The sequence below is a fragment of the Canis aureus genome, chromosome 17 (assembly GCF_053574225.1).
Source record: "Canis aureus isolate CA01 chromosome 17, VMU_Caureus_v.1.0, whole genome shotgun sequence".
In the NCBI taxonomy this organism is placed as follows: Eukaryota; Metazoa; Chordata; class Mammalia; order Carnivora; family Canidae; genus Canis; species Canis aureus.
The window spans coordinates 29,411,800-29,430,064 of record NC_135627.1 but is presented as its reverse complement, the minus strand read 5'-3'; the positions used below and the strand labels follow the sequence as shown (position 1 = coordinate 29,430,064).

Below are 18,265 nucleotides of genomic sequence, written 5' to 3'. Positions count from 1 at the left end.
AATGAAAGCCAAAGGCTAGTCCCTTTGGCCAATAGAATTCTACAGCACTTGATTATAACAACTTCTCATACTGCTGGCATGGATCTCATCTCCTTTCCTAGATTGAAAAATCCTAGAGATTTGCCTTTTTCTCCTATGCTTTATCTTGCTGGATGAAAGAAAGAAAAATTTAAAAATACTCTTTTGCATAGAGTATTCTAAAATAGCTACTCAAAGGCTTCTTTGGAATTAGTCATTAAGTCCTTAACTATTTACAATCTTAAAAATCAGAGCATGGTAGTACTAGAAAAAATATGTTCCAAACCTTTCATTTTATAGGCAGGGAATTGGATACATGTTTTTTCTTATGCATATAGGGCAGTCACTGACATAAGCTTAAGAAAAAATCATGGCAAACCACAAAGCAGAGAAATAGAAACACATCCTTTAAATTGATGTCACTCTTCTACAAGAAGATGCAAACTCATACAGAAGCACTACAGTCTCCAATTATGGTCACAAATGGAACCACCTGATATTTCTTGGCAATTAATGATATTTAAGGAGAAAAAAGTTTAGCCACTGCTTATAAATGCTCATCCAGAGATTTTTGTACTTTTCAAAAATCTTCTAATGAGTCAAGATAATATGGCTATTTATATTTTTGAAGGTACTTAAAATACAGAATTTTAAAAACAACCACAACTTACTTCCTTTAACTTATCCACATCATCTTTTACTTTTTCATAGATTTCATTAGCTGTTCTAAGTTTTTTCTTCCACTCTGCCTCAGTTTCTGGGCCAATTTTACTTGGATTATCTGCAACTGGATGTTTATCTTCATTTTGGTTGCCTTGCATCACAGCTAAAGGATCCAGAATAGTTTTGATTTGTGACTCCAAGCTGAGATTTTTACTCTTAAGATCTTCTACTTCTTTCTGCAGACAATCTATTTCATCCTGAAAAAGAATTGCATGGCCATTATTAGACAGACACAGATTAAACACATATGTATGCTAACTTGAAGTCAATGTGTTTTTAAATTTTATACTCCCAAATTCTATAGGTATACAGATTCATTATGCATCAGAATGGTTGTGTGGGCAGAAAGTCACATACAGTTGAAATTCTCAAATGTATTTGACTCTGATAAAAACTGGCATTTCCATTGCTTTCATTTTAATTCAGTGACAGTTTGTGGTTAAAAAAAATATAGAAACATTGGGGCGCCTGGGTGGCTCAATAGGCTGAGCATCTGACTTTCGGTCTCAGCTCAGAACTTAATCTCAAGGATGTGAGTTCAAGCCATGTTGGGCTCCATGCTGGGTGTGGAGCCTACTAAAAAAATAATAAGTAAGTAAGTAAGTAAGTAAGTCAAATCTTTGATTTTATTGAAGATATCCAGAAAACAAGTCACATGAATTCAGCAAGGAAGCAGATTCTGCAGAAGAAAATTCTGAAGAAGATGATGTTTAATTGTTTTAGTGAAGCAAATTGAAAAAAACAGTGTTGATCAAGATCACAATAGTTTTGATGTTTACATTTTTGTTTCTGCATTTGAAGTAGGAGTTTACATTCCTATATCATATCCATCCCTATACCATATAGGTTTACTGTATACCATATCCATCCACTTTCCATTCAGAATAATATATGTAGTTAATTTGGATATGAATATTAAAACATCATGTTGTGCTCCTTAAACACATACAATTTTTAGATTTTATTTATTTATTTATTTATTTGAGAGAGAGAGAGAGAGAGAGTGCGAGTGTGGACATGTGTGTGCACACAAGCCAGAGGAGGGACAAAAGGAGAAGGACAAGCAGACTCCCCGCTGAGTGGAGAGCCCTAAATGGGGCTCCATCCCAGGACTCTGAAATCATGACCTGAGCCAAAGTCAGATGCTTAACTGACTGAGCCACCCAGGTGCCCCAAATATATACAATTTTTATTAAAAAACAAAAACAGGGGCAGCCCTGGTGGCTCAGCTGTTTAGCACCACCTTCGGCCCGGGGCCTGATCTTGGAGACCCGGGATCGAGTCCCGCGTCGGGCTCCCTGCATGGAGCCTGCTTCTCCCTCTGCCTGTGTCTCTGCCTTTCTCTCTCTCTCCCTGTGTCTCTCATGAATAAATAAATAAAAATCTTAAAAAACAAACAAACAAACAAAGACACCAAAAAAACCCACAAAAAACCCAAAAAACCCCGCACTGGTTAACATAAAAAAAACAAATTAGAAAGTAGCATATTTCACACCAAAATCATTTTGCTGGCAGTTGACATAGGTATATTTATCTTACAAAAACTAATCAGACACAGAATTCTGAGGCAATTTATAGACAAACAAAATGGAATGAAAGTTATAGTCACTATTTACCAGAGCATTCACAATGCCCTGTGGGGGCTGAAGACTGACTTTCACAAGAGGGTTTATCTCCCAACTTGAGGGAGCAAATACCTACACAATGATGTGTCCGTTGAGGACAAATCTAAAACTAAAAAAAAAAAAAAGGAAAAAAAATGCTTACATTTGTTCCTATCTTCTATCTGAAATAGAAAAGGGAAAAAGAAGATATATTTTTAAGTACGCTCCACACCTAACATAGGCCTTGAACTCAGGACCCTGAGATCAAGAAGCACATGCTCTACTGACTGAGCCAGCCAAGTACCCCTCAAATAAGATATTTTTTAAATGGCATTTAAAGTAAGTTTTCACTGGATGTGTACTGTAAAAAGTCCAGAGACTGAGATAGCTGTTTTACCTTGAATTCAATGTTGTCCTCATTTAAATTATAATTCTTATTTACCTCATACTCTTTGTGGAGTAACTCAAGTCTAGTTTTCCGAAGGTGCTTCCTGACTGTATGGCTTAGCATAGGTTCACTTTCACTTGTTCCTCCTACAGGGGGGAAAAAAAAATCTAACTTTCATTCCAATTTAGGCAGTATGAAAACAAAGATAAATGGTTTTCTTATTGTCTTGTATAGTTCTTCAGCTTAATTTCTACCTTTTCCCTTATATACACACTTGGGGCTATCACCTAGTCCTTTTCTTGATCTCAACCTTGAGAAAAGATAAATATCAAATAACACCATAAAAAATATCTTCAGTAAAATATCTGGGTGATTACTTACCTGTGTATCTTATTATAATAAACGCAATGAAGGCAAAGGCTGTATGTTGTTAATTATCACATTTGGACTACTCCAAATTTGAATACAAGACAACTGTTAAATGATAATAAAACCAATGATTTTATTTATATTTAACCAATAATTATATATATATTATCCATATTATCAATTTAAATTTCAGTTGTCAAATATTTATATATATCTTAATATGATCTCATATATTATAATATATATTATTATAACCAATGTATTCAAACATATCTAGTTACTGGTAACACAAGTGAAAAGATTAATGCATCTTTTTACTGAATCTAACAACCCAGTTGCAATGGATTATGAATCACAGCATTGACTGTATGTCTGTAATTCAATACAAATATACTTAAAATGAATTCTTCCTGAGAGCTCTTCATTTATGCTGTGGTTACTTTCTTGTACTTCTTAGTATCACCATAGCAAAGGCATTTTACAGATGCTTATTTTCAGGACGTTCTATCCAAATCGAAGGGTGAAAGAACTATTTTACTTAAGAGAATTTATGAAATATCACTTAGATATGAATGAAGGCAGGAGAAAGGATGTGAAGAAAAGCCGAGGAAAACACATTCAAATTATTTTAATCATCAAAGTTCACTGCAGAAAAATACTCCTCCAGCAGATTTCACCCAGGTACCGAGAAGGAAACCTTGACACAATTTCTGATTTCCCCTTCAGATTTCTTAGTCCCAAAGTCCTACTAGTTCTTCGTTTATCCTAGTATCTATCTTCCTTTCCATTTCCACTGTAAAAATCTTAAGTCCATTTTCCCTAAATTGGGACTATTAAAATGTCTTCTTATGTTTTCTGAAAAGTGTTTTCTATACATAGCAAATGAGAGATTCACTTTAAATTTTTCCTAAAACAGAAACAAATAATTTTAATTTCTGCAATCTAAGTAAGATAACTTATATGAACAGAATAAAATCCAAACACTAAAAGAGCTCTTTAAATGTTTAATTTTTCAAGGATCTTCTAGTTCAACTTTTATTGTCCCTTTTATCCACACTGGTATGGCACTGAATGTTCTTTTTTATCCTTAAACCAGACTCACATTCTCCGTTAACTGGCTAGAGCCTCCTACATGACCTACTCACACAATGTCTTTCCGCTTCAGCCCAACCCGCATATCATCACCCCAGTAATATTCCTCAAGCACATTTTGGATCTTGCCACTTCCCTGTTCAAAACCATCAGCTCACTTCACCCTTATTCTCACCCATAGAGCCAGTCCATGAATGAGTTTATTACTCAAGATTCCATGCACTAAAGTCTCAAATTTATCTTTTCATCATTATTTCAGTAGTCAGACCCAAACTAAACTACTGATCATTTCTAAAAACATGCTTTGTATTTTCCTACTTCTGATCTTTAGGTCATGCTATTCCCTCTGTATGAAATGCCCTCCCCAATCTTTACCAGTTGAAATTTTATCCATCTTTCAATCTCTTAAGGCTACCTGCTTTATGAAGCCTTTCTTGATGTTCCCAGCTGAACTTCTTTGCCTGAACTCTACGGGCCTCTTTTGACCTTTAGCATCTGCTGCTTTAAACCATTAATATTTTGGTTCACATGCACAGCCTCTACCAGAATGTTAGTTCCAGGAGGCTCTAAGAGTTCTCATAGTGGCTAGTGCCCCTCATGTGCTTCACTTACAGATTATACAAAATGACCAATCCATCCAGAATATTGGCAAAATGACATCAGTGAAAATTGTCTATTTTAGTCTTCCTCCAAGTATACATTATTTAGAAATAGTTTCAAATTTGTTTTCATGTGTTTATAAAATAGGCCCTTACCAATAATCTCTTTGCAAGGATTTTCAGGTGTGATGGGAACTCTGCAAGCTGGACACTGGCTATTATTCTTCAACCACAAATCGATACAAATTGAACAAAACACATGGTTGTTGATGCATATAACAGGCTGGCGTACCTTTGAAAAAAGAAACATTACTTTTAGTACAGGGCAATAGTCAGAGTTAGTATCTCAATTGGTTTAGTTTATAATTTTTTTTTTTTTTATTCATGATAGGCACACAGTGAGAGAGAGAGAGGCAGAGACACAGGCAGAGGGAGAAGCAGGCTCCATGCACCGGGAGCCCGACGTGGGATCCGATCCCGGGTCTCCAGGATCGTGCCCTGGGCCAAAGGCAGGCGCCAAACCGCTGCGCCACCCAGGGATCCCTCAATTGGTTTAGTTTAGAGCAAACAAATGGTTTCTCTAGAGTATAGCAGAGTAAGTGCTTTAAGAGGAAATTATCCAGGATTTATAAAAATGCTGGTTTATAATTTAAACATCAAACAATGCTGACAGAAATACTGACATACGCTAAATAGAAAAATCTTTGACTCCATTTTAACAAGCACAAATATTAATACTTTAGATTTATACTGTCTTCTATTTTACAAAGGGCTTTCACATGCACTTTCTCTCTCTCTTTGCTTTTGTTTTAAATAGTCCTCCTGTGAGGTAAACACAGTAAATATACCTCACAAATAAGGAAACCAAAATGTAAAGAAATTAGGTGGCTCAGTCAGGATTAACTAGGTGTTCTGACTGTGTGTGGTTGTCTTATAAGACAGAAAATAGAAGAAACAAGTTACTTTAGTTTTCTGATATTGTGTTCGTTTACACATTTAATGTCTATCTTTCCTATTAAAAAGGAAGCGGCATGAGAGCAAGAACTTCCTTCATCTCATTCATTCCTAAGAAGACAGCCTAGTACACAGTAGGTACTCAATAAAAATTAGTTGAAGTAACTGCTATTAATTCAGTATTTAACACGAATTAGGGAATATAGCCAGAAGGAACAATAATTTAATATTCTTCAAGTAGCAAAAATTTTAAAATAAAACCCAAAATGACACAAAAATGCTTAGGCTCTCACTTGATTCACAAGGTAATGTTACTGTGGGACTCAGAACACTTTATAGCATTGTCAGTATTTTCCTGTCCTAATGATAATAAAAATGCCATTTTATAGTCTTTCTGCACTAGAGTCAGAAGATCAAGAGGAAGCAAAGAAAGTGGAGGGAGAAGGGAAGAGACAGAACTACCACAAACCACTTTCTGCAGAGAAAATGCTTGTGCTGTTGTACCTCTTGCCTCAGAAAGATAGTATTCATTAATTTGAAAGAAATCACAGATGTATGGTAATCCACGACAAGCAAGTAATTATTTTAAGTCTCACTGTAAAGAACTTCCTGGTCTTAGTCTGGCTTTCCAAACACTGAGATGGCTCCTTGATTATGAACATTAACATATGAAAACTAAACAGAGAAGATAATTTACCATGCATTTAGACTTCCTCTTGGAGAAAAATCAATTCTAATTCATTCAGTTCAGCTGATTTGACAGAGCTGATATGAATGAATGAATGAATGAATGAGACCATGAAGGACAGCTTCTCAGACTCTTCCAAAGTATTCCTACCTACAACAAGGAGTGAATGCTTATCTAGAAGGTATTCCTGGTCAGTCTCAAAAGGCAGATAAGTCTAAATTTCCTTTACAGGAATTTAATTCCTTTAAAAGGAATTAAAAAAAGTTTTTTCCTAAAACTGTTTTTTCCTAAAAAGTCATGTGATTTGTCCAAGTCTAAACCATCATATATTTATGGGTGTTTTCATTTCATCTTTAAAGTCATGAAATAGGGGTGCCTGGGTGGCTCAGTCTGTTGAGCATCTGCCTTCGGCTGGGGTTATGCTCCCAGAGTCCTGGAATCTGACCCATATCCTGCTCCTGCTCAGCGGGGGAACCTGCTTTTCCCTCTCCCTCTGCCTGCCACGCCTCTTGCTTGGGCTCTCTCTCTGTTTGCCTCTCTCCCCCTGTCAAATATGTAAATAAAATCTAAAAAAAAAAGAATAATAAATTTTTAAAAATAAAGTCATTTAATGTTTTTAAAAATAAAAAAATTCTCAAACTAAGTACCAGATACTGCCATATCTGTCCTAGAGCTTCATTCAACATACACACACAAACAAACACACACACACACACACACACACACACACACACACCCTAATTCCTACAATACTCCCAGAGGTAGATATACCCCCTAAATTAAGAAACTCAACTAAAAAAAGAGAAGTTATCCCCTTGGACTTTTAGAAGCAGTGATTTATTTTATTTTTTTAGTCATGAGTTCATCTAAAATGGATGAAAACCAATGGTCAAAACATAAAACTGCACATCTAAAAAGATTCAAGATGTTCTCCTACCCTTATAGGCTTCCTTCATTAGAAGCACATTTAAAGGAAGCAGTATTTTCAGGCAGCCCAAGTGGCTCAGCGGTTTAGCACCGCCTTCGGCCTGGAGCATGGTCCTGGGGACCTAGGATCTAGTCCTGTCGGGCTCCCTGCTTGGAGCCTGCTTCTCCCTCTGCCTGTGTCTCTGCCTCTCTCTGTCTCTCTCTCATGAATGAATAAATAAATAAAATCTTTTAAAAAATAATAAATAAATAAAGGAATCAGTATTTTCCATGTAATTCCTTCCACAACAAAGATTATCTCCCCAATCTAAAAGTGGTTTTGGATAACTTAGTGATTGGTACTATCATTAACTAAGGTGAGGAAGAGGAGGTCTCACATGTGGTAGAAATCAAGAATTCTGTTTTGGCCATGTTAAAACTGTGATGCCAGGTAGACTTGTAAATAGATAAGGCAGAGTCTGAGAATCACCAGCATACAAAATGATGGCATTTAAATCCACAGGACTAAGAAGATCCCTCCATGGGCAGAGTGGCTGGAGACAAGGCACTCCAGCAAGCAGAGGAAGGAAAAGGAAAAGCAATCAGCAAAGGGGGACTAGGAAGGAGGGGCCTATGCTAGAGGACAGGAGAGTATGGTCTTAAACAGAAGCCAAGAAAAGTTTTCGAAGAGGAAGACAGTGGCCAAGCATGTCAAATAATAAGAGAATGAGCTTGGGGCGCCTGGGTGGCTCAGCTGGCAAAGTGTCAGACTCTTGATTTCAGCTCAGGTCATGATCTCAGGGTTGTGAAATGGGGCCCTGCATCAGGCTCCTGGCTAGGCATGGAGCCTGCTTCCCTCTTTCCTTATCTCTCTGCCCCACCCCTCTCCATCTCTAAAAGAAAGAGAGAGAGAGAGAGAGAGAGAATGAGAATGAGCTTGATATGAACAGAGAAAATAACTATGGGATTTAATTGCACGGAAGTCATTGTGATCTGTTACTGACAAACACTGACAGTTTCAGGAAATGGTAGGAATAGAAACTTGATTGAAGGCTGAGAGAGAGGGAATGGTTAAGTGATGACACAGAATATAGACAATTCCTTCATGTTTTGCTATAAAGGAATGAGCATAAAAATAAAGACCATGGTAAGAAATGACAATGAGAACGATACAGTAAAGAGGGCATATTAATGATGGAGGAAGAAGAGGAGGATTAGAGCCATAGGCAGCAAAGTCCCTAAGAAGTCAAGATGGAATGAAATCCAAAGCACAAAGCAGAGGTTTTGGCTTGTATGGGACTGAGGATCTATCTTTCAGTGTAACAAAAGGGAAAGCCAGGGAAGTGAGAAAAAATGCAAAGGAGCTGAAGATCTGTTGATGGAAAAATGAGAGAACTCATGTTCTAAAATTCCATTTGCTTATATTTTATTGTTAAATATGAGGTGAGGTTACCAGCTGAAAGTGAGAAGTGGGTAGGGCTATCAACTTGAGAAAACAGAAAAAGCAGCTATTTTGAAAAGACGGTAAATTTACTAGAAATTTATATGTAGCAGGACTACCAAACATTGTTGAGTTCCTATTTGAGATCTAAGATTTTGACTATAAACCAAAACCAAATTAACACTAGTGTGTATTTTTATTTTTTTAAGTCATTCTTTTTTTTTTTAAGATTTTATTTATTTATTCATGAGAGACACAGAGGGGGAGAGAGAGAGAGAGAGAGAGAGAGAGGCAGAGACACAGGCAGAGGGAGAAGCAGGCTCCATTCAGGGAGTCCAACGTGGGACTCGATCCCGGGTCTCCAGGGTCAGGCCCTGGGCTGAAGGCAGCGTTGAGCCACCCAGGCTGCCCTAGTGTGTATTTTTCTTACCAATTTTTACCTGTGCAGTTTTACGTGGGAAGCAAATGAATAGTTGGGTTTACCCAGAGTTGGATTTTTGCCAAGGAGAAAGAGAGAGACAAGAGACTGATGATAATAAATGACCATGGCTAACAAGGGACATGAGTATATGAATGGTAATGATGACAGTGAAAAAGTGATATTCATAAGTCAACAAATTGGTCCGGATAAGACTAAAGTAATGCTGGAGAGTAGGTATGATGAAAAGAGGATCAGAGTGAGATGCTTACAGTCAAAATACTGGAGGTGGTACAGCTCCTTTCTCTAATGTTTTTTTCCTGGGCCATCTTATCTGGCATAGTTCTATTTTCTCTCTTAATATCATGTATCGCATGTTAACATCTTTTCTATGACAACTCCTGAGAATCCTCTGTAACTGGACCTCAGTAAATGGCAAAGCTTAGGCTTTGAGAGACAAACTCCAGCTCTGCCACTTGAGCTGTTTGACCTTGGGTAAGCCCTTTAGTTACAATGAGCATAGGTTTCGGTCTCTAAAGATAGTGATTTAACTTAGTACACCCTTTTCATTCAGACATTAAGATTTAATAATGTAAATATATAAACATAGAGGGTTCCACATAGCAATCTCTCAAAAAAAGAAAAAAAGAAAAGATAATATTACCATTATCTCTGTGCCTCAGAGCCAACTCCTGTAAGGATCCTGGAGCTGCCTCAATCATAACATATCCAGACCCAAACTTGGCCTACTCCACACATTTGCTCCTCTTCTGGCACTCCTTATCTAAGTTAATGGCACTACCACCTCATTACTTGGGCTAAAATACAACCGTCTCTGACTCACCCTTTTTACTTAGCCTCACCATCCAATCAATTGGTCACCAAATCCTGGTATCATATATCAAGTCTAAGTAGCCAGAGATTTTAAGATGCACCATTATTTTATGTACCACTAAGAAAAAAGAATGAAAAATGCTGCCAATTACTATAAGATGCCATCATTTGTAAGGTACAGCCAGGTTTCAAAAAAGCTATAATGTGAAAAAATTACATCCTAGGATTGTCAAAATATGTCAAATCTACCTCTAAATGTTTTTGTTTTGTTTTATTTTACCTATCATCTATCCCTTCTTTTCCATCTTCACCTCAATAATGAGTTCAGGCTCTCATTCCTTCAGCTATGGATCTATTGTAGTGACCTCCTCCCAAGCTTCCTGGTTTCCAAATATTCACTTCTGTCCACCCTTCAAACTGATGCAGAACTATCTTTCTACAATATGGATCAGCAGTGTTCACTGCTCTCCTGCAAAACGCAATGATTTTTCCCTGTTCACAGTTTTAAGAATAGCATTCAAAGAACAACATAATCTGGTTCTTAAACAGCCCTTTTATCTGCTATTTCAATACTGATCTTCTATTTCAATACTTGATATAACCTACACTTCAACCACACAGATCTACTGGATGTTCACCAAATTAACAAGAACAGTGGAGGCTTCTTGTTTACCATGCTCTCATTTCTTAGCTTAATAAATCTTATTGGCCTCCAGCTTCCCCAATCAGAATTCTTTCCACCTTTTAAGATGAAAATCAAATGTTACCTCTTCTGCAAGGCCTTCATGAATCCTTTTTAGAATCCTTTGCAGAATAAGGTCTTTGTCTGATTTTCATAAGGGTACTCCTTAAGCATTGATTTCCCTGTTAGATTTCAGGCTCCTTGGGGGTAGGGGATGAGCATGCTCATCTTTGTACCCAACTACAGCACCTGATTTAATGCTCTGCACACTCTTAAGATTTTAAAAAGTGAATTTTGATGTAGTAAGATGAAAGATTAAGATAATGTTCCTAAAAGTGTCTCAAGAAGCAAAAAGTCAATGGCTACTGCCAAACTGTGAAAAAGCAAAAGTTTAACCTTCCCATTTAATGGCCAAATTCTATAGAGTAACCACCACAGGGAGATAACTTAGTTCTCTCTGCTAAGACCATTGGCAATGCCACCCACAGGAGAATCAGTGTCACTGTTTGATACCTGATATTGTCACTGTCATTGTGTTGGAGTTTTGAAACAGTTGACTAATTCAGTTCTTTGGACCAAGTACTTACCAGATGACAATTTCTAAACAATGGTTCAAATTTAGCTTAGGAGAATAGAAATCTATAAAGAAGAAATAACTACTAAAACAAATTACCTGTTATTTGTTTGACTGTAACGTTCAGGAGCAAAATGCAAAGAATCTAGCTTTCCCTCAATTCCTGTCTAGCTATCTTCCTCTACCCAGATCCTGGTATATACAGTACCTAAACACACACATAATTTTCCTTAATATAATCTTCTTGAGATAGAGAAATAGTCATAAGTTGCCTGTTATTAGACTGTATATCTATTTACTCTCAAATGAGATCTGTGGCATTAAAACAGTATTCTTATAAAATAAAAATGCTAGATGACAATGGCAAGTGACATGTACAATTCCAAACTCATCTGGAGTAAACATGTCGGAATGATACTCTAGGGCAATGCACCCTGAGGTTGGTGAGGAGGAGGGAGAGAAGAGAAAAGCAAGGTATGAAAAGTAGGCTCTGCTCATTGGAATGGGCCTGAGGGGGCAGTCCTAAGTGCAGAAAGATTAACTCTAAATCTGTAATTCTACTATGTTCTGTTCATTTCTTTTATTTGAAGATGTTTCAGTTTTAAGAGACCACTCTACCAACAAAGCTCCTTTCTTAAAAAATAGATGTACCTGAGAGAAGTCAAGAGGATTATTCATTATTAACCGTATTATCCTAGAATCACTTACTAGACGTTATTATACATTGGCTTAGGACAAGGTTTTTCAACTTCAGCACTACTGACATTTTGGACTGAGGATCTTTTTGTTGTAGGGAGTTCTCCTGTATACTGTAGAATGTTTAGCTAGCAGCATCCCTGAGTTCTACCCACTAACCATAACCAGCACACCCCTGGAGACAATCAGAAACATCTCTAGGCATTGCCAAATATGGGAGATGAAATCCACTCCCACCCCTTTGAGAATGAACCACTGATCTAGGGTAGTCACATGAATTTCCCTAACAACTTAATGACCCTGGTAGTATCAAATTCATTTTCAGCTGTGGAAATTGAGACTCAAGGAAATAATAATACAGGTTATATGTGGCAGACCAGTATTCAACCAACATTCAATATGACTCAAATGCAAATTGAGTGCTCTTTTAACTAAGAAATAGATTTTTCTTCCTTAGGACAGAGTTAGTAAATAACAGTCTGAGAGGAAGAAATAGAGGGCACATGCTCAAAGAACCAAGAGATTAGGATCAAGACTCTAGGATCAGTAGGGGCTATTGAAAAGGAGCACTGATGGAGGTGATGCGACAGAAAGGCAACTAAACCAACTGGCCTGGCAATTACACTTAAACTCAACTCCTCAGTCTTTTATCATCTTTACTAAAGACTAGTGCTAATCTTTCTTCAAAAAATATTATTTCTTGCACCTATGTCAAAATTTTATGGGTTTCATGAGGCAAGACCTAGAAACACCATGAAAAAGAAGACTGAGGTATAGAAATCATGGTAATAGCTCACCCCACCCCAAACTGGGAATTTGGAAACTTCAAAGTAAAACTTTTGGATTATTCTGCTTTGTTTCAAGAAATCTTTGGCTCTGGGCTAAAATTTAGGCTCTAGACTTTAAAACTGTGCTCCTGAACTAAGTTGCTTAAGGCCTATTCGCTTGGGTCATATTCATTTATGTCTAGGTAAAAGGAAAGATTTTGCCTCTCCTACCTAGAACGCTTTTAGGAATCTTATTTGTTTAGTAAACATGCCAGCTATTACATATCAACCTTAAGATTATTAGGATATATCAATATAAAAAATTTATTACACTCTAAGTATGTTAAAAAACTCACAATATTGATATACAGTTTTTCAAGTATCTTCATTCTTCAAACTTAATTTGGAAAAGAGAAAAAAATGTAGTCCATATGGCTTTCTTCAAAGCAAATTACTTGTGACAGTTATGTATAAGACTGGTTCTTAAATCCACTCTTAGGAACTGAGAGGCAATCAGGACTCAAACCTGGACTCAGTGTACCGAGGTTGATGACATGCTGGCCAATCAACAAACAGCCTCTGATGAACACTGATGAATGAATTTAGTCAACCTAGAATGAGGATTCTAAGTTGTATAAGGCTTTGTACCTAGACTGACCTTGTCAACATTTTTAATCAACTATATGGGTATAAAGCAGGGCAAGTAGTCCTCTCTGAAGGAAAAAAAAAAAAAAAAAAAAAAAAGGATTCTTCCTATAGTACTCTTAGCTGGAAACAATCCACTCTATTACTGGACTCTATAAGAGAGAGACACCCCACATCTACAGAAGCTGATTTCATCTCAGATTATATCAGCTAGAGAGCTTGTCCTTACAAAAGTACAAATCTTAATATTATGCAGCTACATAAAGCTTGATTCCCTTCCAAACGAAAGACAGTTTATATTTAAAGATTCACTATCATGTCTATTCATTCCAACACAATTCCATTCCACTTACATTCAAACCTCAAATTCAACTCCTTTTCAAATGACTTCAAAATACTCTAGTTCATTTATATTTATCTTTAAGTGTGGTATCCTAAACTGGACTCATTCCCAAGTGAGGAATAACTGAACACGATATACTAATACCAAACAGCATCAGAAATCTAGTTGCTTGGCACTCCACTTCAGAATCTCCTTCATCCTTTTATAAAACTATGGGCCACATTGGGAGATACGTCACTCATGGAAAAATGCAGACATAGTCAATAAATGTATTACATGCAGACAATCTTTTGATTTCACAGCTTGAATCCTAATTGAAGAGATAAATGACTAGAATTATCTAGAGATAAACTGGTCTAGCAATCTGGTGTCAGGACCAAAATGCCATTTAACATATCCTGAGTTAGATCATTTAACCGATATCCTGAACTAGTTCATTCCTGTATTTCTGCTTGCTGGCCCACGAGACCAGGGCAAAGCGAAAAATTAAGGAGGAACAAGCAAGAACACACATTACACATAACTCATCCCACAAGATGTGTACCTACCTTCTTCAAGCCACACAGAGCTCTTGTGATATTGGCAAGGTTGCTAAACATTACTGAACAGAGAATTCATCTTTAAGACTGAGGTACAGACAAGCAGAAAATGCAAAATGTCTGAACGTCCAATTTTAAGGATATGTGTAACCAAAAGACAAAATACTGACAATGTGCATACTTAGGCTATCTCCACTAATTTCTTACCTCTCCATTCTTCCCCATTCCAATCAGCATCTATATACATACATCTATTCAGATTTGAGATCTCTCCCATCCCCACCTTCTCCTTTAAAGTAATATGCACTGCTTTTTTGTTTGTTTGTTTGTTTGTTTGTTTACAGTAACCTTTCAGGAATAATGGCCCTTAATTCTGTTGAACAATCAAAAGGAAAGGATCTTGCTAATGGTGGTATTTAGGAACTATAATGAGGGTGGCAAAACAATGTTATCTGGGAGAGGGCTAAGCAGAAAGGACCTTAGGTATATCCCAGAGTTGGCCAGAGATACTGTCAGGGAGGGGGAAGTGACATTGAGAACATGGTACTTAACTACCATAGGTCATGCTATCTCAAATACCCCTCAAATACTGGTATGTAGGGAGGGTAAATGGCCCAAGTATATCAGATTTGCTTTAACTATACAAAAGGCAACAGTTACAGGAACTAGTTAAGACCTCTGGACATACTGTGGCAATCTCTAGAACAAATAGGGTCCCACTCCATTGGGAAAGCAAATCTTCAAGTGAGTGCCCTGCCTCAGAAAGCAACTGGGAAGAACAGTTACTTGAAAGGCTGGTTGCCTCAGATGAGGTCTGTCTCAGTGCCCGCACCAAAGGTAAACATTTATTGAATATTATTCTGTCCCAGACCTTATGCTAAGCACTATTATATGAATCACTTGATTTAATCATCCCAAAATGTGAGGAAGGGTGTTGCTACCATTACCAGTCCCATCTTTCAGATAAGGAGACTGCTATGAAAGAGGTTAAATAACTTGTGTCAGGTCACATAGCTAGTAAATCGAAGAAGCTAGAACTCATGCAGTCTGAACATACAACACAGGCCTTCAACCACCACACCTTTATGCCTCCATAGGAGACTGAAAAGGACACAAATAGTTCATCTTTTATTAGCATATTTCATTTCAGAACATAGCTAACCAACACAGGGGAAAAAAGAGAGAAAGGGAGGAAGGGAGGGAGGGAAGGAGACCCCAAGAGTGTCTGTCATGGAAGAGCTCATGCGAGTTTTTAGGAAGTAATCTACCAAAGACACAAATGGTAACAACAGAGGTTCAAACCAGAGACTGTAAGCCTTAGCTTTCTTAAGTTTAAAAATTTCTTTTTACAAAATGGGGCAAACAGCCTATCTCAGGCACTGGTGGGAGGAGTAAATGAAGTCCTTAAATACATACTAAAGCATTCTGCAATCTGCAAAGCACTATGCTCTACTAGGTATCATCTTTGTTACATACAAAAAAGCACAGGAATGGAAAATCAACCAGGCAGAGCACATTTTCAACACAGCTGCAAGAGCCTGTTAACTAAGTGAAACTAGGTAAAATGCATGCAACTAAACAAATGAAAATTATTTCCCAAAGATACCTTTATCAGGTTTTAAGTGCTGGGAGCAAGTTCACTCAGAATTTAACACATACATGTGGGAGCTTCATGTCAGGAGCCAAACGCAGCCCAGCAAACACAAACATCATCTCCTCCTCCTCCCAGCTCTGTATGTAGGCGGTGGTAGCAAACTGCCAGCTCAAATACCCCCCTCCACGCAGCCATCCTTGATCTCCCCAGTCAGAATTGATCAAGCCATCCCCCTGTACGCTCTCACAGCACATCTGCTATTTCCCTGGCATTTCATTCTGAGGATTTCAAGTTATCCGTTGCTTCCAAGCCTGACTCGCTACCTTTTTTTTTTTTTTTAAACTCAAGTGAATTCACACAGAATCCCAAACACCTAAGTAAGGCAGATAGATAGATGATCGTGTTGGCTGGCACTCAAATGTTTGCTCTAGGAAGTTTTTAGGTCTCAATTCTAAATCTGTGGCTGTCCTTTCAGTCTGCATTTTAAGATAAACACAGACACACCACAAATGTAAAAAAAAAAAAAAAAAAAAAAAAAACAATTCAGGGTGGTGGGGAAGAAAATCTGATTGTTCATGCATAGGATCTTCCTTTCTTGATCGATGTGTTATAAACATAAATACTCTTTTAAAAACCGAACAGAGGGGTACAAACGGAAAATGAGAGAGGGGACGAATGCCTCAGAGCCTTCAAAATTCCGTTTCTGATTCAGAACTACTCTTCCCTAACCTAGTTTCACAGACACGTTAGGCACCTCTTGCAACACAAAGGGAGGGTATTATTCTGTCTCATCACTGATCCGTCCCGGGAATCCAACGCCGGGCCTCTCTCGTTCTAAACACCACTGGGGGCGGGTTACGATTTACTTTTCAAATTTCGAAGCCAGGGCGAAGGCCACTCTACCAAAGGCTGGGCTAAGAAAAGGAGGGGCGGTTGGAAATGGAAAAGACCCCCCAACCAGCGCTGCAGGCGGGCCCAAGGGCACGAGCGCTCCGCCTGTGTAGGGGGCGAGGGGATCCTAGCAAGGCTCCCAGGAAACGTGCTTCAGGGGGCTGCACTACACACTAAACCGGGGGCGACGCGGCGTAAAACACTGTAGCGATTTCTTTTTGACGAGGCCTCCTCCGACGCCGGAGTCGACCCGGAGAGGCCGCCGGCGGAGGCACAACCGCCTGGCCGCCCTCCCTTCAGACCCCAGGCCGCTGTCATCCTCCTCCGAAAGGGCACACGGGTGAGCCCGGGAACCGCGCCGCGTTCCCTCCGTCCCCCCGGACGCGGCCTCCCGCCGCTTGAGGAGAACGCGAGCCGGCGCCTGCACCCATCTCGGCGCCCTCTCGCCCTGTCCCCGCCACACACGGGGACCGCCCTCGGCCCCGGAGGGCGACTTCATACCCGACCCTGTTTCCTAGAAGTGCCCAGAATCACCCATTACCTTCCCCAAGCAAATGTGGCACGTGATGGGCAGCGTGAGCGACAATGTAACGTTCTGCACGGTCTGAGCCATGGCAGCGTTCAGAAGCCCGCCAACACGGAAGTCCCGCCGACGGCGGCCTCTCGCCGCGTCTGGGGCCGCGCGAGGCCGGCTACGGCAGCCCGGCAGGGCCACAACCCGCCGGGGGAGGAAACGAAAACGCGCTTTCGAAACGCGCGGCCCCACCGCGGCTTTTCCTTTCCTTCCTTCCTTCCTTCCATTAAAAAAAAAAAAAAAGAAAAAAGAAAAAAGAAAAAAGAAAAAAAATCCCGGGTTGGGGAGCTGCAAGATTCTTGAGAATGAGAAGGAAGGCAGGATACTACAGTACTACAGGCATCAATGGAAAATCTTGAAAGTTTAAAGGAAAGAGTAAAAGTGCAGAGCCCGGAGGAAGATGGGGAAGGAGATTTTCGAATGCCTTACTCTCTCTACCGGAGGGTGGGAGAGTTTTAGTTTTTTGTTTTTAGGTTTTTTATTTATTTATTCATGATAGACAGAGAGAGACAGAGAGAGAGAGAGAGGGGGGAGGAGGGAGAAGCAGGCTCCACGCAGGGAGCCCGACGCGGGACCCGATCCCGGGACCCCAGGACCGCGCCCCGGGCCAAAGGCGGGCGCCGAACCGCCGAGCCACCCAGGGATGCCCGGGAGAGGTTTTTCGCCTAAAAATCAAACCCTACACAGTCTGCAAACACACGGCGCAGTCTAAACAGGAAAAGATGTTATCTACACATTTTAAGGTTTCGAAACAACTTTCTGCCGCTCTCGGATCTTTTTTTTTTTTTTTTTTTTTTTTTCCATTTTCAAATGATGTAATGTCACTTAAAAAGCAGCAAACAGGGATGGTCTCTCGGCCTTTTGACGACGGCGTTTGGGTACATTGAAACGCAGCCTTCCCTGAAGACGTGCTAATGGTCGGCCCT

General features: G+C 39.1%; 1 protein-coding gene across 2 annotated transcripts in view; it reads right to left on the bottom strand.

The window, feature by feature from the left end:
- Positions 1-17,463, bottom strand: part of OBI1 (ORC ubiquitin ligase 1) — a 40,869-nt gene extending 23,406 nt beyond the window's left edge. Inside the window, exons 1-4 of one of the 2 annotated variants that reach the window (XM_077855274.1) lie at positions 17,307-17,463; positions 4,950-5,085; positions 2,788-2,879; positions 690-938 (exon numbers count right to left, since the gene is read on the bottom strand). In XM_077855274.1, coding sequence (XP_077711400.1) covers positions 690-938; positions 2,788-2,879; positions 4,950-5,085; positions 17,307-17,378 — 549 coding nt within the window. In that variant the 5' untranslated portion in view covers positions 17,379-17,463. Of the gene's footprint in view, positions 1-689; positions 939-2,787; positions 2,880-4,949; positions 5,087-17,306 lie in introns of those variants that run through there. The other variant, XM_077855275.1, reaches the window with a different exon arrangement.
- Between the last annotated feature and the right edge of the window lie 802 nt (positions 17,464-18,265).